This window comes from Oncorhynchus gorbuscha, unplaced genomic scaffold (genome assembly GCF_021184085.1).
Source record: "Oncorhynchus gorbuscha isolate QuinsamMale2020 ecotype Even-year unplaced genomic scaffold, OgorEven_v1.0 Un_scaffold_748, whole genome shotgun sequence".
NCBI classification, from domain to species: Eukaryota; Metazoa; Chordata; class Actinopteri; order Salmoniformes; family Salmonidae; genus Oncorhynchus; species Oncorhynchus gorbuscha.
Genome location: NW_025745791.1, coordinates 164,647 through 189,725, shown reverse-complemented (window position 1 = coordinate 189,725; position 25,079 = coordinate 164,647). Strand labels below are relative to the sequence as shown.

Sequence of the window (25,079 nt, the reverse complement as noted above, 5' to 3'; positions counted from 1 at the left end):
TGATTGTAAAGCATTTAATTGAGTCAACAATACCTGTTCCAGTAAACGCTGTCGAAATACCTTTTCCCGTAAACGATGTCAATAGACTGACATGATGGACAACGCTTACCTGAAAATGGATTTTGACACCTCACTGCAACAGGAACTTCCTTGTTCATCCATGAAGAGAAAAGGTTGTGAATTGTGAATTATTGCGGTCAAGCGTGTCATGTTGGCTAAAAGCCGATCGAATCGGAAAAGGACTTTTCAATGAAAGAATCACTCATATGTCTGGAATTTGTAGGCCTACCTGTGTCTAGTTCGTTAGGACACACCACATCTGTCAGTCTCTCTCTCTCTTTCTGTCCATCTCTATCTCTCCCTGTCTCTCTGTCCGTCTCTCTCTCTCTGTCTCTGTCCATCTCTATCTCTCCCTGTCCGTCTCTCTCTCTCTCTCTGTCCGTCTCTCTCTCTCTCTCTGTCCGTCTCTCTCTCTTTCTGTCCATCTCTATCTCTCTCTGTCTCTCTGTCCGTCTCTCTCTCTCTGTCTCTGTCCATCTCTATCTCTCCCTGTCCGTCTCTCTCTCTCTGTCTCTGTCCGTCTCTCTCTCTCTGTCCGTCTCTCTCTCTCTCTGTCCGTCTCTCTCTCTCTCTCTCTCTGTCCATCTCTATCTCTCTCTGTCCGTCTCTCTCTCTCTCTGTCCATCTCTATCTCTCTCTGTCCGTCTCTCTCTCTCTCTCTATCTCTCTCTGTCAGTCAGTCTCTCTCTCTCTCTCTCTCTCTCTCTCTCTCTCTCTCTCTCTCTCCTCTCTCTCTCTCTCTCTCTCTCTCTCTCTCTCTGTCCGTCTCTCTCTGTCTCTGTCCATCTCTATCTCTCCCTGTCCGTCTCTCTCTCTCTCTCTGTCCGTCTCTCTCTCTCTCTGTCCGTCTCATCTCTCTTTCTGTCCATCTCTATCTCTCTCTCTGTCTCTCTGTCCGTCCGTCTCCTCTCTGTCTCTGTCCATCTCTATCTCTCCCTGTCCGTCTCTCTCTCTCTGTCTCTGTCCGTCTCTCTCTCTCTGTCCGTCTCTCTCTCTCTCTGTCCGTCTCTCTCTCTCTCTCTGTCCGTCTCTCTCTCTCTCTCTCTCTCTCTCTGTCCATCTCTATCTCTCTCTGTCCGTCTCTCTCTCTCTCTCTCTCTCTCTCTCTCTCTCTCTCTCTCTCTCTCTCTCTCTCTCTCTCTCTCTCTCTCTCTCTCTCTCTCTCTCTCTCTCTCTCTCTCTCTCTCTCTCTCTCTCTCTCTCTCTCTCTCTCTCTCTGTCCGTCTCTCTCTTTCTCTGTCCGTCTGTCTCTCTCTCTGTCCGTCTCTCTCTCTCTCTCTGTTCGTCTCTCTCTCTCTCTGTCCGTCTCTCTCTCTCTCTGTCCGTCTCTCTCTCTCTCCGTCTCGTCTCTCTCTCTCTGTCCGTCTCTCTCTCTCTCTCTGTCCCTCACTCTCTCTCTGTCCGTCTCGCTCTCTGTCCCTCACTCTCTCTCTGTCCCTCACTCTCTCTCTGTCCCTCACTCTCTCTCTGTCCCTCACTCTCTCGCTGTCTCCCACTCTCTCGCTGTCTCTCACTCTCTCGCTGTCCCTCACTCTCTCGCTGTCCCTCACTCTCACTCTGTCCCTCACTCTCTCTCTGTCCCTCACTCTCTCGCTGTCTCCCACTCTCTCGCTGTCTCTCACTCTCTCGCTGTCCCTCACTCTCTCGCTGTCCCTCACTGTCTCTGTCTCTCTCGAAATAACCTAAAACACTGGTGTTGTTTACCAAAACGATCTCGAATGTTCCTGAGTGGCCGAGGGACAGTTTACAGTTTTTCTCAGTCGCTTTGGTGCATTTTTCACATCATCCCTAACATGTGCAAAATAATAAGTGCATTTCTCAGAACAATTTGTACAAATTGCAATATACAATAGATATGTTTCTAAAGCTAGTCAGTTACTAAAAATCCTTAGTACATCTCTCAAAAGTAAATATTCATGCCAATGATCATGTCAGTGTCATCAGAATGATAAGTCATTGAGTCATTGTTCACGAACAAGGTCGTCAAAATGTTTAGGCATGTTGTCAATGTAACTGTGTATTACCGTAGGGAGTTTTTCCTAGCCACCGTGCTTCTACACCTGCATTGCTTCAAATGTATTTATATAGCCCTTCGTACATCAGCTGATATCTCAAAGTGCTGTGCAGAAACCCAGCCTAAAACCCCAAACAGCAAGCAATGCAGGTGTAGAAGCACGGTGGCTAGGAAAAACACCCTAGAAAGGCCAAAACCTAGGAAGAAACCTAGAGAGGAACCAGGCTATGTGGGGTGGCCAGTCCTCTTCTGGCTGTGCCGGGTGGAGATTATAAACCTAGAGAGGAACCAGGCTATGAGGGATGGCCAGTCCTCTTCTGGCTGTGCCGGGTGGAGATTATAAACCTAGAGAGGAACCAGGCTATGAGGGATGGCCAGTCCTCTTCTGGCTGTGCCGGGTGGAGACTATAAACCTAGAGAGGAACCAGGCTATGAGGGATGGCCAGTCCTCTTCTGGCTGTGCCGGGTGGAGATTATAAACCTAGAGAGGAACCAGGCTATGAGGGGTGGCCAGTCCTCTTCTGCCTCTTCCTCTGTTTTGCCTTCCACCATGCATCCTTGCTCCTCTTCTTCCTCCTCCTCCTCTTGGCTGTTGACCCTGTTCATTTCCTGGTCCATCCATTATTGGAAAATTGCAACTCTGTGTTTTTGGTCTGTCTATATATGCTTGCCAATTGATTCTTCATGAGATGCACCTTTGAGATATTTAGACAACTGGTTGATTGTTGGTTGAACTAACACTTTACATTCCTTAATGAGTGAGGGTCAATTTCACCTGCACGATTCATCAATTCACGTTTTTGTACAAAAGGTCTAATAGAAATGTGTAAAACTATGCTTGACAGTTTATGACAAATAGTTCAACAATTTTGCATGTAATGGCTTATGCAAGGAACTAATGCCTAGATGTTTTGAGGGGTAAGACTATTCAACAGAGAACCATCTACTATATTTTGATCAACATGACATGAGCAATTGATAATGTGGAAAAAAGCTGACACTTGTACATTATAAATTGCAATTTGCTCGAAAGGAATAAGAAATTGCTTTAATGATGTGCACAAGTGACTAGATGATTTGGAATTTGTACAAGTAGTTTCAAGAATTGCACTTTTGATCTAAGAAATGCACCAAAGCGACTGAGAAAAACTGTAAATTGGCTTGAAAATCTATTGCATGACTTGAAAATGTCTGTCTAGCAATGATTAATAACCAACTTGACTTAGCTTGAATAATTTTTTATTGAATAATGTGCAAATATTGTGCCATCCTAGTGTGCAAAGCTCTTAGAGATTTACCCAGAAATACTGTAATTGCTGCCAAAGGTAATTCCAACATGTATTGACTCAGTGTTGTGAATACTTATGTAAATGAGATATTTCTGTATTTAATTTTCTATACTTTTGCAAAACTTTTCTAAAAACATGTCACTTTGTCATTATGGGTTATTGTGTGTAAATGGGTGAGAGTGAGAAAACTATTTAATCCCTTTTGAATTCAGGCTGTAATATGGAATAAGTCAAGGGGGTATTGTGATGGAAATATTTATGCGTGTGTTTTTCTAATAACCAATTTATGTTTTCATGCAAGTGACTGATTAAACGTGCCTGGGAGAAATCCGCACTGTTGTATCTACAATTTGGCAGGTTTTAAATAAACTTAAGTATCAAAAGTAAATGTAATTGCTCAAATATACATTAAGTATCAAAAGTAAAAAATAATTTAAAATTCCTTACAAACCACACAGCACAATTTTCTATTTTTTATTTATTTTACCGATAACAATTTTCCTGTCCTGCTAAGCATTCAAAAAACACATCTTTTGGGTGTCAGGAGGAAAATTATGGAGTAAAAAGTTATTTTCTTTATTTTACATTATTTTCTTTAGGAATGTAGTGAAGTAAAAGTATACGTTGTTAAAAATATGAATAGTGAAGTCAAGTACAGACACCCCCCCCCCAAACTACTTAAGTTGTACTTTAAAGTATTTTTTACTTCACACCACTTTAGCAGACTCAGAAACAAACCAATACAGAGAGTGGCAGGTAGTAGAGGTCATGACATAAACTAACCAATAGAGAGAGTGGCAGGTAGTAGAGGTCATGACATAAACAAACCAATAGAGAGAGTGGCGGGTAGTAGAGGTCATGACATAAACTAACCAATAGAGAGTGGCAGGTAGTAGAGGTCATGACATAAACTAACCAATGGAGAGAGTGGCAGGTAGTAGAGGTCATGACATAAACTAACCAATAGAGAGAGTGGCAGGTAGTAGAGGTCATGACATAAACAAACCAATAGAGAGAGTGGCAGGTAGTAGAGGTCATGACATAAACAAACCAATAGAGAGAGTGGCAGGTAGTAGAGGTCATGACATAAACTAACCAATAGAGAGAGTGGCAGGTAGTAGAGGTCATGACATAAACAACCAATAGAGAGTGGCAGGTAGTAGAGGTCATGACATAAACTAACCAATAGAGAGAGTGGCAGGTAGTAGAGGTCATGACATAAACTAACCAATAGAGAGAGTGGCAGGTAGTAGAGGTCATGACATAAACAAACCAATAGAGAGAGTGGCAGGTAGTAGAGGTCATGACATAAACAAACCAATAGAGAGAGTGGCAGGTAGTAGAGGTCATGACATAAACAAACCAATAGAGAGAGGTGACAGGTAGTAGTAGGTCATGACATAAACAAACCAATAGAGAGAGTGGCAGGTAGTAGAGGTCATGACATAAACTAACCAATAGAGAGAGTGGCAGGTAGTAGAGGTCATGACATAAACTAACCAATAGAGAGAGTGGCAGGTAGTAGAGGTCATGACATAAACAAACCAATAGAGAGAGTGGCAGGTAGTAGAGGTCATGACATAAACTAACCAATAGAGAGAGTGGCAGGTAGTAGAGGTCATGACATAAACAAACCAATAGAGAGAGTGGCAGGTAGTAGAGGTCATGACATAAACAAACCAATAGAGAGAGTGACAGGTAGTAGAGGTTATGACATAAACTAACCAATAGAGAGAGTGGCAGGTAGTAGAGGTCATGACATAAACTAACCAATAGAGAGAGTGGCAGGTAGTAGAGGTCATGACATAAACAAACCAATAGAGAGAGTGGCAGGTAGTAGAGGTCATGACATAAACTAACCAATAGAGAGAGTGGCAGGTAGTAGAGGTCATGACATAAACTAACCAATAGAGAGAGTGGCAGGTAGTAGAGGTCATGACATAAACAAACCAATAGAGAGTGGCAGGTAGTGACATAAAAACTAACCAATAGAGAGAGTGGCAGGTAGTAGAGGTCATGACATAAACTAACCAATAGAGAGAGTGGCAGGTAGTAGAGGTCATGACATAAACAAACCAATAGAGAGAGTGGCAGGTAGTAGAGGTCATGACATAAACAAACCAATAGAGAGAGTGGCAGGTAGTAGAGGTCATGACATAAACAAACCAATAGAGAGAGTGGCAGGTAGTAGAGGTCATGACATAAACTAACCAATAGAGAGAGTGGCAGGTAGTAGAGGTCATGACATAAACAAACCAATAGAGAGAGTGGCAGGTAGTAGAGGTCATGACATAAACTAACCAATAGAGAGAGTGGCAGGTAGTAGAGGTCATGACATAAACAAACCAACAGAGAGAGTGACAGGTAGTAGAGGTTATGACATAAACAAACACATTTAGAGTTTGGGACTAAAAGGTTCTGTCTGCATAAAGATTATTCTGAGATAATTGGCTTTACATTTTCCTCGTTGATTTGAACGGTGTCAGCTATTTTTATCTTGTATTCTTTTGATCTTAACATGAATTGGGGTATTTAGAGTAATATATATATATATATATATAGGATATCGGTTCAGAACATTGAACAGAACAAGGCTAAATGTCAATAACTCAATTTGGACAAAAATACAGATAGACGCTTAACAAACATTGAAGTAAAACAAGCATATATTTGGGGTTCTGATAGGGGTACAACACTTGAACTAAACTCATGAGGAATTTATAAATATTCAAGAATCAATAAATATCATACATTTATTAGTCATAAAATGACTGCCCCTTTAAAGCAATAAATCATGTTTGAATGAGTGGTGAGGCAGAGAACAGTATAAAAGAGTACTTTTGCCTAAAATGTATTTAATCAATACAGACTTATTTGCATAACAGGATTCTCAACAACAACCAATTTCTTCCACTTTCTTGAGTCACAGGAGTAACAAACAGTTGATGCAAATGTCTATATCACAGAAAGGAGAATAAGAATGAACCAACTACATTAGTGTCGTAACGTTACAGTATTCAGTATGTAAACTAGTGTTCATTTGTGTAGTTAATGTTACCGTATTCAGTATGTAAACTAGTGTTCATTTGTGTAGTTAATGTTACAGTATTCAGTATGTAAACTAGTGTTCATTTGTGTAGTTAATGTTACCGTATTCAGTATGTAAACTAGTGTTCATTTGTGTAGTTAATGTTACCGTATTCAGTATGTAAACTAGTGTTCATTTGTGTAGTTAATGTTACCGTATTCAGTATGTAAACTAGTGTTCATTTGTGTAGTTAATGTTACAGTATTCAGTATGTAAACTAGTGTTCATTTGTGTAGTTAATGTTACCGTATTCAGTATGTAAACTAGTGTTCATTTGTGTAGTTAATGTTACCGTATTTGTGTAGTTAATGTTACAGTATTCAGTATGTAAACTAGTGTTCATTTGTGTAGTTAATGTTACCGTATTCAGTATGTAAACTAGTGTTCATTTGTGTAGTTAATGTTACCGTATTCAGTATGTAAACTAGTGTTCATTTGTTGTTTAAAAAGTTAAACTAAAAGAAAGGTGTGCTTTACTTTTGGTAAACCAGAAGTGACCCTGGTCAGACACAAATCCAGTTACATTTCTCTAATCATATGTAATGAGAGCCTCGTGTTCTTCAGCTCTGCTCTTCTTCAAAAAATAGACCACGACCACTGTCAGCAGAATCAAGGTCATGATGAACAGCCCGGCGAAGACTATGGTTCCCATGTCCGATCTGAGAAAATATGTAGCTTCCACATCTTCAACAGGACCTGCAATCATCAGCAAAAACAACCAAATAATGTCATCAGAGTAATGGGAGTTTATATTTGTTTAGGAAAAAGCAGGCAAGGAAAAGCAGTCATGAAAAAGTATTGGGACACAGACCATCCAGTCAGCATGTTCAGGGTTCAGGGTTATGTTTTAGGTCTGGGTAACCCTATAACCTCATCCTAAATGCTTCAACATAATTGTCTGGGACATACTGGTGTTTTTCTGGTCTAATCCTGATCAGAATGAATCCTTTACTAAGAGGGTGAACGTTATTTATAATAACGGTTACATGGAGAAAATCAGACCACTCTGAAAGGAAAATGGATGGCCCTGCATTCAGCAAAAGATACACTACGAGGCCAAAAGTATGTGGACACCTGCTCGTCGAACATCTCATTCCAAAATCATAGGCATTAATATGGAGTTGGTCCCCCATTTGCAGCTATAACAGCCTCCACTCTTCTGAGAAGGCTTTCCACTAGATGTTGGTACATTGCTCCGGGGACTTCCATTCAGCCACAAGAGCATTATCGAGGTCGGGCACTGATGTTGGGCGATTAGGCCTGGCTCGCAGTCAGCATTCCAATTCATCCCAAAGGTGTTCGATGAGGTTGAGGTCAGGGCTCTGTGCAGGCCAGTCAAGTTTTTCAACACCAATCTTGACAAATAATTTCTGTATGGACCTCACTTCATCATTGTCGTGATGAAACAGGAAAGAGCCTTCCCCAAACTGTGCCACAAAATTGGAAGCACAGAATCGTCTAGAATGTCATTGTATGCTGTAGCGTTAAGATTTCCCTTCACTGGAACTAAGGGGCCAAACCATGAAAAACAGCCCCAGACCATTATTTCTCCTACACCAAACTTTACAGTTGGCCCCACTTATTCAGGCAGGTAGCGCTCTTCTGGCATTCGCCAAACTCAGATTCAACCGTCGGACTGCCCGATGGTGAAGCGTAATTCATCACTCCAGAGAACGCGTTTCCACTGTTCCAATGGCGGCGAGCTTTACACCACTGCAGCCGACACTTGGTATTGCGCATGGTGATCTTAGGCTTGTATGCGGCTGCTCGGCCATGGAAACCCATTTCACGAAGCTTCCGAACAAACAGTTCTTAATGCTGACGTTGCTTCCAGAGGCAGTTTGGATCTCGGTTGTGAGTGTTGCAACTGAGGAGAGACGATTTCCAGGCGCTTCAGCACTCGCTGGTCCGTCCTGTGAGCTTGTTTTGCCTTCCACTTCCCGGCTGAGCCGTTGTTGCTCCTCCGTGTTTCCACTTCACAATAACAGCACCTATAGTTGACCTTTAGCAATGCAGTAACTTGACGGACTGACTTGTTGGAAAGGTGGCGCCCTACGACGGTGCCTCTTCAGTAAGGCCATTCTACTGCCAATGTTTGTCTATGGAGATTGCATGGCTGTGTGCTCAATTTTATACACCTGTCAGCAACGGTGTGGCTGAAATAGCAAAATCCACTCATTTGAAGGGGTGTCCACGTACTTTTGAATATATCGTGTATTTTCAACGATTTCAGTTATTTTACAGAGTTAAAGTAAATCAGTAAATTTAAATTAATTAATTTCCTCCCTAATCTATGGATTTCACGACTGGACAAGGACAGAATCTCATTCTCAAGCTGAACAGAACAGAACATAGGCTATAGGGGTGGCAGGGTAGCCTAGTGGTTAGAGCGTTGAACTAGTAACCGGAAGGTTATAAATTCAATCCCTGAGCTGACAAGGTACAAATCTGTCGTTCTGCCCCTGAACAGGCAGTTAACCCACTGTTCCTAGGCCGTCGTTGAAAATAAGAATTTGTTCTTGACTGACTTGCCTAGTTAAATAAAGGTAAATTAAATAGGCTAGTCTGACCGCAAGTTGGTGCATTTGTTGGACGAGGCCGAATCAAACAAAACATTTTAGAGGAAGCCTTTGACTCTCTTCCTGAACTGCCACCATAGGCCTACAGAGCACAGCCATTGGTTAGGATGGGCCTACAGAGCACAGCCATTGGTTAGGATGGGCCTACAGAGCACAGCCATTGGTTAGGATGGGCCTACAGAGCACAGCCATTGGTTAGGATGGGCCTACAGAGCACAGCCATTGGTTAGGATGGGCCTACAGAGCACAGCCATTGGTTAGGATGGGCCTACAGAGCACAGCCATTGGTTAGGATGGGCCTACAGAGCACAGCCATTGGTTAGGATGGGCCTACAGAGCACAGCCATTGGTTAGGATGGGCCTACAGAGCACAGCCATTGGTTAGGATGGGCCTACAGAGCACAGCCATTGGTTAGGATGGGCCTACAGAGCACAGCCATTGGTTAGGATGGGCCTACAGAGCACAGCCATTGGTTAGGCAGAACACTGTTTTTTGGGGGGAAGGGATGGTCAACAAGAACAGAGCAGGCCGGGGCTCAGGGTTGGAATATCCATTGCAGTGTGTAATGCAGCCTAGTTTGATTTACACACACCCAGCAGCGATCTTAGAAATATAACTTTGCTCTGTGCTTCTCCCAGCATGCACTTCGTGGCCTATAGGCTATGGATCATTTGATTGAGACCACTCTAAACAGCCTATAGGCAATGGATCATTTGATTGAGACCACTCTAAACAGCCTATAGGCAATGGATCATTTGATTGAGACCACTCTAAACAGCCTATAGGCAATGGATCATTTGATTGAGACCACTCTAAACAGCCTATAGGCTATGGATCATTTGATTGAGACCACTCTAAACAGCCTATAGGCTCACTTGATATTGAGTGTCCAGTGGAGAATCAGAGATGAGGGGTGGCATCAGACACACATCGATATACAGCCTAATAAGAAACTAATTAAAAAACACTGAGAAATATTTACATTTCATCAATTACATGACCCTCCCCCGGACTAGACCTCAAAAACCTTCCCCTTGACTGAAATAGAAAAAGCATAACCCTCCCCCTTTTCCTCCAGGTACCAATTCTGTCCATTTCGATCCATCCCTAAGAGTGGGGTAATTACCTGCACGGGTCTTTTCACCTGCACCTGTCTTCTGGTCTGCACTGGGCTGGGTCTCTCTGACCACACGGAAAGGACCCTGGGTAATGTAGTGCCTGTCTGTCTCTCCGTTGGGGAGATCTCGCCTGCGCCTCCGCGAGGCTTTGTTCAGGCAGCCCTGGTCACACCGAGAGTTGGGATTTCCTACCTCACACAGGATGACGGTACAGGTGAGGAACACCTGGAGGAGGGTCATGGGATGTGAAAGGGGAGGTGATGATCCAAGGAGATGTTCCTAATACCGGATCAACATCCACAATCAACCAGTTGGGTTGATATTTGTGAAATAAACATTGAGGTTGAAATCTGTGTCTGAATAAGACCAAACCTGTGCGTCTTGATGTCGCCAGGTAAATTCCACATTGATGCAACATGATTATGCTCTAATAAAGTCAGTAAATATAACAAAAGAAAGAATGTGAAGTCTAGTCATTTTGATGTTGGGTTTTACCTGGTCGTAGCTCCCAGTGAATTTGAAGGCCTGGACCTCAAAGTAGAATTGGGTTCGGTTCCCGGGATAAACCTTGACTGTCTCGTCCTTTAGACACCTTCATTGTAAAAGAAAGAAAGAAAGTACATTTTTACTGAGACAGGATGGAAACAAATTCATTCATGATTACGTTTGTGTAATCTCTCAGTCCCATTTGAAGCTTGCCAATAGCATTATGTGCTTCTCATAGTCAATAAAGACTGGTAGACAAATAGCAACTGTGGAAAACAAACAAAAATAATTAGGGAAAACAAAACAACATTGTTTACCATTTAGGAAGGTGACATTATGTTGACTGTTATCTGTTGTTTACCATTTAGGAAGGTGACATTATGTTGACTGTTACCTGTTGTTTACCATTTAGGAAGGTGACATTATGTTGACTGTTTCCTGTTGTTTACCATTTAGGAAGGTGACATTATGTTGACTGTTACCTGTTGTTTACCATTTAGGAAGGTGACATTATGTTGACTGTTACCTGTTGTTTACCATTTAGGAAGGTGACATTATGTTGACTGTTACCTGTTGTTTACCATTTAGGAATACAACATTATGTTGACTGTTTCCTGTTGTTTACCATTTAGGAATACAACATTATGTTGACTGTTACCTGTTGTTTACCATTTAGGAATGCAACATTATGTTGACTGTTTCCTGTTGTTTACCATTTAGGAAGGTGACATTATGTTGACTGTTACCTGTTGTTTACCATTTAGGAAGGTGACATTATGTTGACTGTTATCTGTTGTTTACCATTTAGGAATACAACATTATGTTGACTGTTTCCTGTTGTTCACCATTTAGGAATACAACCTTATGTTGACTGTTTCCTGTTGTTTACCATTTAGGAATACAACATTATGTTGACTGTTTCCTGTTGTTCACCATTTAGGAATACAACATTATGTTGACTGTTTCCTGTTGTTTACCATTTAGGAAGGTGACATTATGTTGACTGTTACCTGTTGTTTACCATTTAGGAAGGTGACATTATGTTGACACCATTTAGGAAGGTGACATTATGTTGACTGTTTCCTGTTGTTTACCATTTAGGAAGGTGACATTATGTTGACTGTTTCCTGTTGTTTACCATTTAGGAAGGTGACATTATGTTGACTGTTACCTGTTGTTTACCATTTAGGAAGGTGACATTATGTTGACTGTTTCCTGTTGTTTACCATTTAGGAATACAACATTATGTTGACTGTTTCCTGTTGTTCACCATTTAGGAATACAACATTATGTTGACTGTTTCCTGTTGTTCACCATTTAGGAATACAACATTATGTTGACTGTTTCCTGTTGTTCACCATTTAGGAATACACAATGTTGATTATGTTGACTGTTTCCTGTTGTTCACCATTTAGGAAGGTGACTGTTGTTCACCATTTAGGAAGGTGACATTATGTTGACTGTTTCCTGTTGTTTACCATTTAGGAAGGTGACATTATGTTGACTGTTACCTGTTGTTTACCATTTAGGAATACAACATTATGTTGACTGTTTCCTGTTGTTCACCATTTAGGAAGGTGACATTATGTTGACTGTTACCTGTTGTTTACCATTTAGGAAGGTGACATTATGTTGACTGTTACCTGTTGTTTATCATTTAGGAAGGTGACATTATGTTGACTGTTATCTGTTGTTTACCATTTAGGAATACAACATTATGTTGACTGTTTCCTGTTGTTCACCATTTAGGAATACAACATTATGTTGACTGTTTCCTGTTGTTTACCATTTAGGAATACAACATTATGTTGACTGTTTCCTGTTGTTCACCATTTAGGAATACAACATTATGTTGACTGTTTCCTGTTGTTTACCATTTAGGAAGGTGACATTATGTTGACTGTTACCTGTTGTTTACCATTTAGGAAGGTGACATTATGTTGACTGTTTCCTGTTGTTTACCATTTAGGAAGGTGACATTATGTTGACTGTTTCCTGTTGTTTACCATTTAGGAAGGTGACATTATGTTGACTGTTTCCTGTTGTTTACCATTTAGGAAGGTGACATTATGTTGACTGTTACCTGTTGTTTACCATTTAGGAAGGTGACATTATGTTGACTGTTTCCTGTTGTTTACCATTTAGGAATACAACATTATGTTGACTGTTTCCTGTTGTTCACCATTTAGGAATACAACATTATGTTGACTGTTTCCTGTTGTTCACCATTTAGGAATACAACATTATGTTGACTGTTTCCTGTTGTTCACCATTTAGGAAGGTGACATTATGTTGACTGTTACCTGTTGTTCACCATTTAGGAAGGTGACATTATGTTGACTGTTACCTGTTGTTTACCATTTAGGAAGGTGACATTATGTTGACTGTTTCCTGTTGTTTACCATTTAGGAAGGTGACATTATGTTGACTGTTTCCTGTTGTTTACCATTTAGGAAGGTGACATTATGTTGACTGTTTCCTGTTGTTTACCATTTAGGAAGGTGACATTATGTTGACTGTTACCTGTTGTTCACCATTTAGGAATACAACATTATGTTGACTGTTTCCTGTTGTTCACCATTTAGGAAGGTGACATTATGTTGACTGTTACCTGTTGTTTACCATTTAGGAAGGTGACATTAAGTTGACTGTTATCTGTTGTTTACCATTTAGGAAGGTGACATTAAGTTGACTGTTACCTGTTGTTTACCATTTAGGAATACAACATTATGTTGACTGTTTCCTGTTGTTCACCATTTAGGAATACAACATTATGTTGACTGTTTCCTGTTGTTTACCATTTAGGAATACAACATTATGTTGACTGTTTCCTGTTGTTCACCATTTAGGAATACAACATTATGTTGACTGTTTCCTGTTGTTTACCATTTAGGAAGGTGACATTATGTTGACTGTTACCTGTTGTTCACCATTTAGGAAGGTGACATTATGTTGACTGTTACCTGTTGTTTACCATTTAGGAAGGTGACATTATGTTGACTGTTTCCTGTTGTTTACCATTTAGGAAGTTGACTGACCATTTAGGAAGGTGTTGACTGTTTCCTGTTGTTTACCATTTAGGAAGGACTGACATTATACAACATTATGTTGACTGTTTCCTGTTGTTTACCATTTAGGAATACAACATTATGTTGACTGTTTCCTGTTGTTCACCATTTAGGAAGGTGACATTATGTTGACTGTTACCTGTTGTTCACCATTTAGGAAGGTGACATTATGTTGACTGTTACCTGTTGTTTACCATTTAGGAAGGTGACATTATGTTGACTGTTACCTGTTGTTTACCATTTAGGAAGGTGACATTATGTTGACTGTTACCTGTTGTTTACCATTTAGGAAGGTGACATTATGTTGACTGTTACCTGTTGTTTACCATTTAGGAAGGTGACATTATGTTGACTGTTACCTGTTGTTTACCATTTAGGAATACAACATTATGTTGACTGTTACCTGTTGTTTACCATTTAGGAAGGTGACATTATGTTGACTGTTACCTGTTGTTTACCATTTAGGAAGGTGACATTATGTTGACTGTTACCTGTTGTTTACCATTTAGGAAGGTGACATTATGTTGACTGTTACCTGTTGTTTACCATTTAGGAAGGTGACATTATGTTGACTGTTACCTGTTGTTTACCATTTAGGAATACAACATTATGTTGACTGTTACCTGTTGTCACACATTCTTTACTCTTGCAGATAAACAAAATAAGATTTGCATTTCAGGCCACATAATGCAACAGGGGTGGTAAACAAGGAAAAATGTTGTGTATTTCCTATGCTGCCTTGAGTGTGTAATAGTTTGTCATGCAGGGCTCCCTTGTAAAGGAGACCTTGGTCTCACCGGGACTCCACCCGGAGCACGACGGCAGATTCCTGCAATTCCACTTTCACAGCTTCAAGCCCACAGCCCTTCTGTGGGACCCCTGCCTCACCCGTCTTTGATGAGGTCATAGAAGAGACTGCTGCTGGCGCTGTCATCCGGAGTGGCTTTGCAAGACTCCACCAACAGCTGTACCTTGGGCAGATCGGCCTGGGCCTGGATGCCCATGTACAGCCTGTCCATTAGCTTCACCTTCACTGGGTAAGCACTGGGATCCACCTTCTGGGTGAACTTACTGTCCTTGAAGACCTCAAAGGTGTAGCCGAAGCTCCCAAAGTTGGACTCAGTGAACATGTAGTTGGAGCTGTGGATCTGGTAATAGTTGGAAATGCTGACGGTCTTGGGATACCGGCAGGAGAAGCCGATGTTGATCCGGTTACGTCGCGTGATGGTCGCGTTGACCGCGTCGAAGGAGTTTATTTCGTTTTTGAACACCATGAAGTCACCTGCATCCTAGATAGAAGCGGAGAGAGAAACCAGATTTAGGAAGATAAGAAACAAAACACAAGAAAGGAGAAAGAGATGGCACACCAAGTGTGTGTGTGTGTGTGTGTGTGTGTGTGTGTGTGTGTGTGTGTGTGTGTGTGTGTGTGTGTGTGTGTGTGTGTGTGTGTGTGTGTGTGTGTGTGTGTGTGTGTGTGTGTGTGTGTGTGTGTGTGTGTGTGTGTGTGTGTGTGTGTGTGTGTGTTCGAATATTTCTCATACCTCCATCTTTGTGCCACAGGTTTTGAGTGACATGGTGCCCATGATGTGTGTTTGGTTGGAGGTTAGGGAGCAGGATGAGTCGGCTAGCCGCAGCCACTTCATGTCCACCCCAGGCAGATAGGCCTTGCTCACGGCGATGCTGATCCTATTCTCTGTGCACGAAACATTCGCCTCACCTGTACACAGAGGAAATTATGTGTTATGTGTGTGTCATCACGTTAGGATTGGATCTTACCCTATAACATACATGGAAGTCTATCTAGCAACAGTGCAATGACTGAAGGGGGTGAAAATCAACTTACCTGTAAGTGCGAGGGCTTTGGCCACCACCACAACCACACATCTCATCTCTGACTGGCTGAAATGAAGAACAAATGAGGACAACAATGACCACAACAACAACAACAACAACAACAACAACAACTACTGTAAATGTCCCTTCAACGTACCTCTCGTTTGTCTCGGCAGTGAAACAGATGGGAATGTTTTGTCTCAGGTGTCTTTCCTGCGGGATCCAGCCCAGGAAGAGCCTCGTGACACCAGAGCCCTCATCCCTGATCTTCTTGGTCATGTTGGAAGGGCCGCTGACCTGGAAGTCAAATGTCCTTTGAGGAAGCAGAAAGACAGAGAGGTTACAACCCCTGGACAAGTGTGAGGATGCCAAGGAGTATTTTGGTTATATCAAACTCTATTAATCTCATTCAGTTTTCAGTTTTCATGTGCTGTTTTCAAGCTGTTTGGGGTTTTAGGCTGGGTTTCTGTACAGCACTTTGAGATATCAGCTGATGTACGAAGGGCTATATAAATACATTTGATTTGATTTGATTTGATTTTGGTTTTAAAAAACACGAGCATTGCTAAGTGTTGTGGTCTCTGCAGTCAGTCAGTCCAGAGGTAAGACAATGGAGGAAGTCGATGGACTTTTGGACAGTAAGGTGATGTAGGTGAGAGAGGTACTCTTACTTGGCATGAGCGGTTTTTACTCGGGCTTCGAGTTGGTACAGGTGACCCACAGCGGCATGATGGACATCCCCATGTGAAGGTGTTGGAGTCAAGAACTGTGGTCGTATGTAGCCAGGGAGACAGTTGGATAGAGCTGGCTGGACTAAAACCACAGAAAGGACAGGTTTTAGATACAATACCAGTCAATCATTTAGACACACCTACTCATTCAAGGGTTTTTTTTTTTTTTTTTACTATTTTCTAAATTGTAGAATAATAGTGAAGACATCAAAACTATGAAATGACACATACGGAATCATGTAGTAACCAAAAAAGTGTTAAACAAATCTAAATATATTTTATATTTGAGATTCTTCAAAGTAGCCACCCTTTGCCTTGATGACAGCTCTGCACACTCTTGGCATTCTCTATGTAGCCAGGGAGACAGTTGGACAGAGTTGGCTGGACTAAAACCACAGAAAGGACAGGTTTTAGACATCTAGTGGGTGTGTTAATAAAGGGGCATTCTGGGATTGCTACATCCATTATTATACTATTAAAGTAATGATATATAGACATTGATTCTTCAAGACTATGACTCATAGAAATGCCTCAGGAGCTTAGTTCAACTGTCTTAATAAATCACTAGCTAGAATACAAGCTTGTTTTATTTAATCTAATGTTTGTATAGTTTTATAGCATGGTTAAAGCTATCATTTTGATCTCATGGATAGTCAGTCCTTGTATCCAGAGCTATCATTTTGATCTCATTGATAGTCAGTCCTTGTATCCATTGCTATCATTTTGATCTCATGGATAGTCAGTCCTTGCATCCATAGCTATCATTTTGATCTGATGGATAGTCAGTCCTTGTATCCATAGCTATCATTTTGATCTGATGGATAGTCAGTCCTTGTATCCATTGCTATCATTTTGATCTGATGGATAGTCAGTCCTTGTATCCATTGCTATCATTTTGATCTCATGGATAGTCAGTCCTTGTATCCATTGCTATCATTTTGATCTCATGGATAGTCAGTCCTTGTATCCATTGCTATCATTTTGATCTCATGGATAGTCAGTCCTTGTATCCATTGCTATCATTTTGATCTCATGGATGGTCAGTCCTTTTAAAAAATGTTTTTTTTTTGACATGTCAGTTAAATAAAATTAAGTCAGTTAAGAACAAATTCTTATTTTCAATGACGGCCTAGGAACAGTGGGTTATAACTGCCTGTTCAGGGGCAGAACGACAGATTTGTACCTTGTCAGCTCGGGGGTTTGAACTTGCAACCTTCCGGTTACTAGTCCAACACTCTAACCACTAAGCTACCCTGCCGCCCCTATGTATCCATAGCTATCATTTTGATCTGATGGATAGTCAGTCTTTGTATGCATAGCCCCGTCTATACATTTGAGAGTGGTTGCATTTCTCCAGAATCATCCATTTTGTCTATACATTTGAGATCTCATGGTTGTATTTCTCCAGAATCATCCCTCATGGTTTACCAAATTGCTAATTTTGATCTCATGGATGTCTGCTTTGTCCATTGCTTCATTTTGATCTCAGATTACCCCTTTAGTCCTTGTATCCATTGCTATCATTTTGATCTCAGGATATACAGTCCTGTCTGTAAACAATGACTGACAATGCTTCAGACTAAATTCTTATCTGATTATTTTATCAGGGGCAGTAGGGTGTTTGTTTTTAGCTAGATTGATAGCATTTTGTACTGCTCTCAGTAAATAAAGATAATTAGTAATGTAATTAGGGAGATTAAAACCATGCAGGTTGCCATTTTGTATGCTCTCAGTAAATAAAGGTAAGTAGTAATGTAATTAGGGAGATTAAAACCATGCAGGTTGCCATTTTGTACTGCTCTCAGTAAATAAAGGTAAAATTTTTTTTTGTACATGTCAGTTAAATAAAATTAAGTCAGTTAAGATTAAAACCATCAGGTCCATTTACAATGACTGCCTATGTCATTCCACCAGGTGAACATAACAGGTTGCCATTCTGCTCTCAGTAAATAAAGGTAAGTAGTAATGTAATTAGGGAGATTAAAACCATGTCTGCATAAACAAACTACGAGTTCAATTTGAAACCTACACCACTTTTACCAAAATAAAACTCCAATTCTGTTTTATTTTTTGACAAATGACTATGCGTCACTGATCTATACATATTATACGACTAGACAAAACATACTAGACAAATCCCATTTAATTAAATTTATTGGTTGGTTCTCTATGCCAAAAGGAAGCATTCAACTGTGAGACATGCTACTTACTCTCCACGGCAAACTGCAACGGCACGCGGCTGAACGGGGTGGAGTCGGGTTACTGGCATAGGACTCGTTCAGGGCCTTTCTGGTATAATTCCATTTATATCCCGTCATGTTGACGTCTACAGTGGGGTGGTCCTGCAGCAGCACCTCAAATACATGCAACCCTACAGCCAACTGGCCCGTGGCATGCAGAGTGCACTGGACCTGGAGGGATGAGATGATAGTGAATTAACTGCTGATCTAGGAACAGTTTCTCCCTGTCCACGGAATCCTATTCATTATGATCTGAAAAGGAAAAACTGATCCCAGATCAGTGCACCTATGCCATGTTGGATGTTAATTGTGCTCAATTGGATTGAATGTTTATAATAAATAATAATAAGCAAGGGTCTTTCACACTAGACCAGGGATCTTCAACATTATCTTACCCAGGGACCCGTCCCAGGCAAACTTGCGATGCAGGGACCCGTCCCAGGCAAACCTGCAACCCAGGGACCCGTCCAAGGCAAACCGGCGACGCAGGGACCCGTACCAGGCAAACCGGCAACCCAGAGACCCGTCCCAGGCAAACCAGCAACCCAGGGACCCGTCCCAGGCAAACCAGCAACCCAGGGACCCGTGAGGGAAACCGAGATGATAGGGACCCGTAACAGGCAAACCTAGCAACAGGGACCCGTCCCAGGCAAACCAGCAACCCAGGGACCCGTCCCAGGCAAACCTGAACCCAGGGACCCGTCCCAGGCAAACCGGCGATGCAGGGACCCGTGGCAAACCGGCAATAATAAATAATAATAAACAGGGACCTTTCAGGCAAACCGGAACCAGGGACCCGTCCCAGGCAAACCTTACGCAGGGACCCGTACCAGGCAAACCGGCAACCCAGGGACCCGTCCCAGGCAAACCGGCAACCCAGGGACCCGTCTCAGGCAAACCTGCAACCCAGGGACCCGTCCCAGGCAAACCGGCGACGCAGGGACCCGTACCAGGCAAACCGGCAACCCAGGGACCCGTCCCAGGCAAACCTGCAACCCAGGGACCCGTCCAAGGCAAACCGGCGACGCAGGGACCCGTACCAGGCAAACCGGCAACCCAGAGACCCGTCCCAGGCAAACCAGCAACCCAGGGACCCGTCCCAGGCAAACCAGCAACCCAGGGACCCGTCCAAGGCAAACCGGCGACGCAGGGACCCGTACCAGGCAAACCGGCAACCCAGGGACCCGTCCCAGGCAATCCAGCAACCCAGGGACCCGTCCCAGGCAAACCGGCAACCCAGGGACCCGTCCCAGGCAAACCGGCGATGCAGGCACCAGTCCCAGGCAAACCGGCGACCCAGGGACCCGTCCCAGGCAAACCGGCGACGCAGGGACCCGTACCAGGCAAACCGGCAACCCAGGGACCCGTCCCAGGCAAACCGGCAACCCAGGGACCCGTCCCAGGCAAACCGGCGACGCAGGGACCCGTACCAGGCAAACCGGCAACCCAGGGACCCATCCCAGGCAAACCGGCAACCCAGGGACGCGTCCCAGGCAAACCGGCGACGCAGGCACCCGTCCCAGGCAAACCGGCGACCCAGGGACCCGTCCCAGGCAAACCGGCGACGCCAGGGACCCGTCCCAGGCACACCGGCGACCCAGGGTCCCCGTCCCAGGCAAACCGGCGACCCAGGGACCCGTCCCAGGCAAACCGATGACCCAGGGACCCGTCCCAGGCAAACCGGCGACCCAGGGTCCCCGTCCCAGGCAAACCGGCGACCAACATCATACAGTTAGCAAAAACGTGTTTTTCCTACACATCAGGTAAATGATAATGGATAGGAGAAGTAATCAACATTTTAAAATGAAAGTATTTTGTAGATAATTTTCATTATTTTGATCTCCCCACATTATAATTGGAAGAGGAAGTGTAAGCCTAAACATATCCTATTAGCTAGAAAGGTAATTACAAATACATTTTTGCTTAGAGCAACTGTTTATCTGGTTAAACAAAGGTCAGCCATGTGTTGGCAAAGCATTATGTCCAAGTCAAGAAAGCTTACCAGCAGCCAGTGGCACTGGTAGCCTGTGCCGCATTCACATGCTATCAGAGTTATCGGAAGTGGGAACGACCTTCTAAGTCGGAGTTACAAGTGGGAAGCTTGTTGTTTCCCGAATTGCCATGTAGCGACGTTTCACCACTGACATTTCACCTTTTCAACCAAAAAATGACAACAAATCCCTTTTTGACAATTACAACATTATCAATAAGGATAATGTAGCTAGTTTGACCATATCGTCAATGTTAAGCAAGCTAATTTTATAATTAGCAACGTTAGCTAGCTTATCAAGCTATCTAAAATCGTATTTGTTAAAGAATCGTTCTAACTTCAAAGGCATGTGAACACATTCATGTCGGACTTCCCATTTCCCAGTTTCCCAGTTTCCCACTTCCCAGTTTCCCACTTCCCAGTTTCCTACTTCCCCACCTCCCAGTTTCCCATTTCCCAGTTTCCCATTTCCCAGTTTCCCATTTCCCACTTCCCAGTTTCCCACTTCCCAGTTTCCCATTTCCCAGTTTCCCACTTCCCAGTTTCCCATTTCCCACTTCCCAGTTTCCCAGTTTCCCAGTTTCCCATTTCCCACGAGCACATGAAGCCACACCTATTCACGTGTGCTTTTTAAAATCCTAAATCACATACTCCAGTGAGTGTCATTGGATAGCATGAGTGTAATTTGCTCAATGTTCAGAGTTGAGAAATAAAGTTGACATCGTTAGAAATAAGATATTCTCCTCTTGTCTACTGTGGGTATGTAATAATAAATGTGTTTATTATGTTGTTGCTAGCGATATTCATAAAAACATTGAGAGGGGGAACCTTCTGCAGTACCTCCGCAGGGATTGTTCACGTGCCTTTGAAGTCGGAACAATTCTTCAACCGATCTGATTTTAGCTATCTTAATAATACCCCACGCACTAATCCGTTAATAAACGGGCTTGATTTCATCTACATCAATCTGCAGGGAGGGATATTGTTCATTTTATTACCCTGTCAAGTGTAATGTTGGGGTGTGCGACGTTCACAGGGAAGTGGCACCTCACGTCATCTCCATCCGGGTCATAGGCCAAGAGAGGAAGAGTGGAAAAGCAGTTCTGAGGAACTCTACTCATGACATCACAGAGAGAAACAAAAAAAACACTTTCATTAGTAGATAATAATCCCAGATAACAGTGACGTGACTGTAGTGTTATGTAGATGTAGAATAAAACAGAATGTATTGTTTAACCCTTTAGACCACAATAGAATTCTAGAATGCTGTTGTAGATGACTGAGACGGCCCCTATGGGTTCTAAAGGGCTCAGGTTGAAATATGCCACTAAGTTTAGTATGTGGTTATTTGGCAGAAGTTCTTTTTGGTACATTCAGTTTGCTTCCCTTGTGGTCGTACCGCAGGGTTGGGACAGTTGCCGTGACAGGAGGTGTGTTTTGGGTTGGAGGCCCCGGGCTGACCCGTAACCCCAAATCCACCTCGGTGTGTATTGTCCAGTTGGTCTTTCCATTGACATTGGAGCCCCAACAGCAACCTGAGTCACTACAATGAGAGGTTGAATCAGTGCATTGAAGTGGTAGATCAGCATGACATCATTCTGAAAGATACCAGTATTTTCTAGTGATTCCATCCACATCATCAATATAACTGTTATTTCCACAGTGGTCAGATTGCAATGTTATGTCTTTCCAACATTAAAATCCAGCAAAATGTTGTTTGATGGGATCGGAGCACAACAACACAGCAACAGTAACTACACAGGGTTTGTGTGTGTGTCGGGGGGAGGGGTGGGGCGGTCAAGATGACTGGATGATGTGCTTATTACTCATCAAAACAGCATTCAACAGATGACTTCCTGTCTCTAACACCCAGAGGCTGACGACAACCCCCCGCCCCTTCCTCCACCACACCCAGAAAATCCAAGTTTACCTCAGGGTGTAGGATTGGGTTTTCTGGTCCCTAGTGAAGTTTCTAGTGAAGTGTCCCTCCGACTGGCACCAGAGGTTTTGGCCGGACTGGTCCTTGTCGGTGGTCTGCACGACAGGTCCTTGTCGGTTGGCACTGCCATTACAGTAGCCGCTGGTGCACTCCCAGGAGAACTGCTGTTCACACCTGTCCCGGCCATTCTCACGGTAGTGGAATTGTACCTGCCAGCACACAGGTTAGGACCCATACTCACAGACAGCCTCAGAGTAGGAGTGCTGATACAGGATCAGTTTTGCCTTTTAGATCAGAATGAATAAGAGTATATGGACAGGGGGACCCTGATCCTAGATCAGCACTACCACTTGGAGAAGCTTTTTGAATATAGGGCCCTGCTAGGGGAGATAGGTCGGTTGCATTAAGAATGTTTAGAAATGGTTGCATCAAGATAGAAAGAATGGTTGCATCAAGATAGAAAGAATGGTTGCATCAAGATAGAAAGAATGGTTGCATCAAGATAGAAAGAATGGTTACATCAAGATAGAAAGAATGGTTGCATCAAGATAGAAATAATGGTTACATCAAGATAGAAAGAATGGTTGCATCAAGATAGAAATAATGGTTACATCAAGATAGAAAGAATGGTTGCATCAAGATAGAAAGAAGGGTTACATCAAGATAGAAAGAATGGTTGCATCAAGATAGAAAGAATGGTTACATCAAGATAGAAAGAATGGTTGCATCAAGATAGAAAGAATGGTTGCATCAAGATAGAAAGAATGGTTGCATCAAGATATTGCATCAAGATAGAAAGAATGGTTGCATCAAGGTTGCATCAAGATAGAAAGAATGGTTGCATCAAGATAGAAAGAATGGTTGCATCAAGACAGAATGAATAATGGTTACATCAAGATAGAAAGAAGGGTTGCATCAAGACAGAATGAATAATGGTTGCATCAAGACAGAATGAATAATGGTTGCATCAAGATAGAAAGAAGGGTTGCATCAAGATAGAAAGAATGGTTGCACCAAGATAGAACAAATAAGTAATACATGTTTGATATAATATATTAGTTAATATTGTTGAATAGTTATCAAGAGTGCATTAGATGGTAAATGTACTGTAATATTGTCGCATGACTCAAGCTATTTGTCAACATGAAGATCTTTCCCCCAAATTCTTCCACAGAGTTTATGTAAAGAAACTGCTAATTCAATTTCCTCCATCACCTAGTTTATGTAGAAAAGCTGCTAAATCAATGTCTTACTTTCATTGGACGTGGAATTGATTCGGAGCGTTGTTTTCATTTTTTATAAATTGCACTTAAGATTTTCCATTTGAAAATCTACTAACAAGAAATTGCTTGGAATTGACCACAAACTACACTGTAAAACCCAAGGCATTTTAACTCAAATACTACTCGTAAGTTGAACTCAATGATAAGTCATTAGTGCTTTAAATGTTTATGTAGTACTGACTCAAAACTAAATGATAAGTCACATCAACTCCATTTAAAAAAATAATAAATCTGAGAATTTGGGGAAAGTTACCGGAATTTTGCAAATCTACTTGAAGGCCTTATGTGGCCGGTAAACCATGAGTTTCATGCCAATGTATTAAAGTAAAGCTAGGATTCATAATAAGGCTTTATGAGATATGTAATGTATTGTCATAATGAGTTTTATTATAACGATAACATTCACCTAGGATCTCACTTGGTGAAGGCCACAGGACTGAAAATGAACGAATTCAACAATCATGTCTCTGTCACTAACAAGTACTGTCATGGGTGGCAAGTCTACACTTCACTCTGAAAGGCAAGGTATGCTGGGAAATTATATTGGAGGCGTGGCTTAGTGGGGGCATTACTCTAAATGTTCATGTTGATACAACTCAAATCTATTGTCACAGTGACAATATCACTTTAAGTAACTGTACTGAGATACAGCGGTGGAAAAAGTAAGAAATTGTCATACTTGAGTACAAGATACCTTAACAGAAAAGTAATAGTCACCCAGTAAAATAATACTTGAGTAAAAATCTACAATTATTTGGTTTTAAAAATACTTAAGTAAATGGAATTGCTAAAAATGTACTTAAATATCAAAAGTAAAAGTATAAATCATTTCAAATTCCTTATATTAATCAAACCAGACGACACAATTCTCTTTTCGTTTTTAAATGTATGTATAGCCAGGGGCACACTACAACACTCAGATATCATTCACAAATGAAGCATTTGTGTTTAGTGAGTCCGCCAGATCAGAGGGAAAAGGGGATGACCAGAGATGTTCTTTTGACAAGTGTGTGAATTGGACAATTCTCCAGTCAAAATTTTATTTCGGAATGTAGTGAAGTAAAAGTAAAATTTGCCAAAAACATAAATAGTAAAGTAAAGTACAGATACCCCACAAAATACTTAAGTAGTCCTTTAAAGTATTGTTTACTTAAGTACTTTACATCACTGCTCAGATATATTAAGTGCAATGAGTTTCCTCACAAGTTTTGAGTAATGACAGCACATCTGGATTTACAGTGTACTGTTATCAACCCTAGCTTTATCTCCTTTCTCTCTTCATCTTCCCCTCTATCTTCCTTTCTCTCTTCCTCCCCCTCTATCTTCCTTTCTCTCTTCCTCCCCCTTCTATCTTCCTTTC

The 25,079-nt window shown here is 42.0% G+C and overlaps 2 protein-coding genes across 2 annotated transcripts; one reads left to right on the top strand and one right to left on the bottom strand.

The window, feature by feature from the left end:
- Nucleotides 1-6,761: 6,761 nt before the first annotated feature.
- LOC124020018 (ZP domain-containing protein-like) lies at nt 6,762-18,894 on the bottom strand. Its single transcript, XM_046335438.1, has 11 exons — nt 18,874-18,894; nt 18,531-18,678; nt 16,603-16,653; nt 16,208-16,349; nt 15,694-15,849; nt 15,547-15,602; nt 15,245-15,420; nt 14,592-14,992; nt 10,645-10,741; nt 10,158-10,374; nt 6,762-7,147 (listed from the first exon to the last, which is right to left on the bottom strand). Exons 1-11 carry the CDS (start codon nt 18,892-18,894, stop codon nt 6,981-6,983), a joined length of 1,632 nt encoding a protein of 543 aa, XP_046191394.1. The 3' UTR covers nt 6,762-6,980.
- Nucleotides 18,895-18,930: 36 nt separating this feature from the next.
- On the top strand, nt 18,931-20,243 carry LOC124020016 (basic salivary proline-rich protein 1-like). The gene is made up of 2 exons (XM_046335437.1): nt 18,931-19,120; nt 19,285-20,243. The coding sequence occupies exons 1-2, from the start codon at nt 18,931-18,933 to the stop codon at nt 20,241-20,243; spliced, it is 1,149 nt and encodes a 382-aa protein (XP_046191393.1).
- The last annotated feature ends 4,836 nt before the right edge of the window (nt 20,244-25,079 follow it).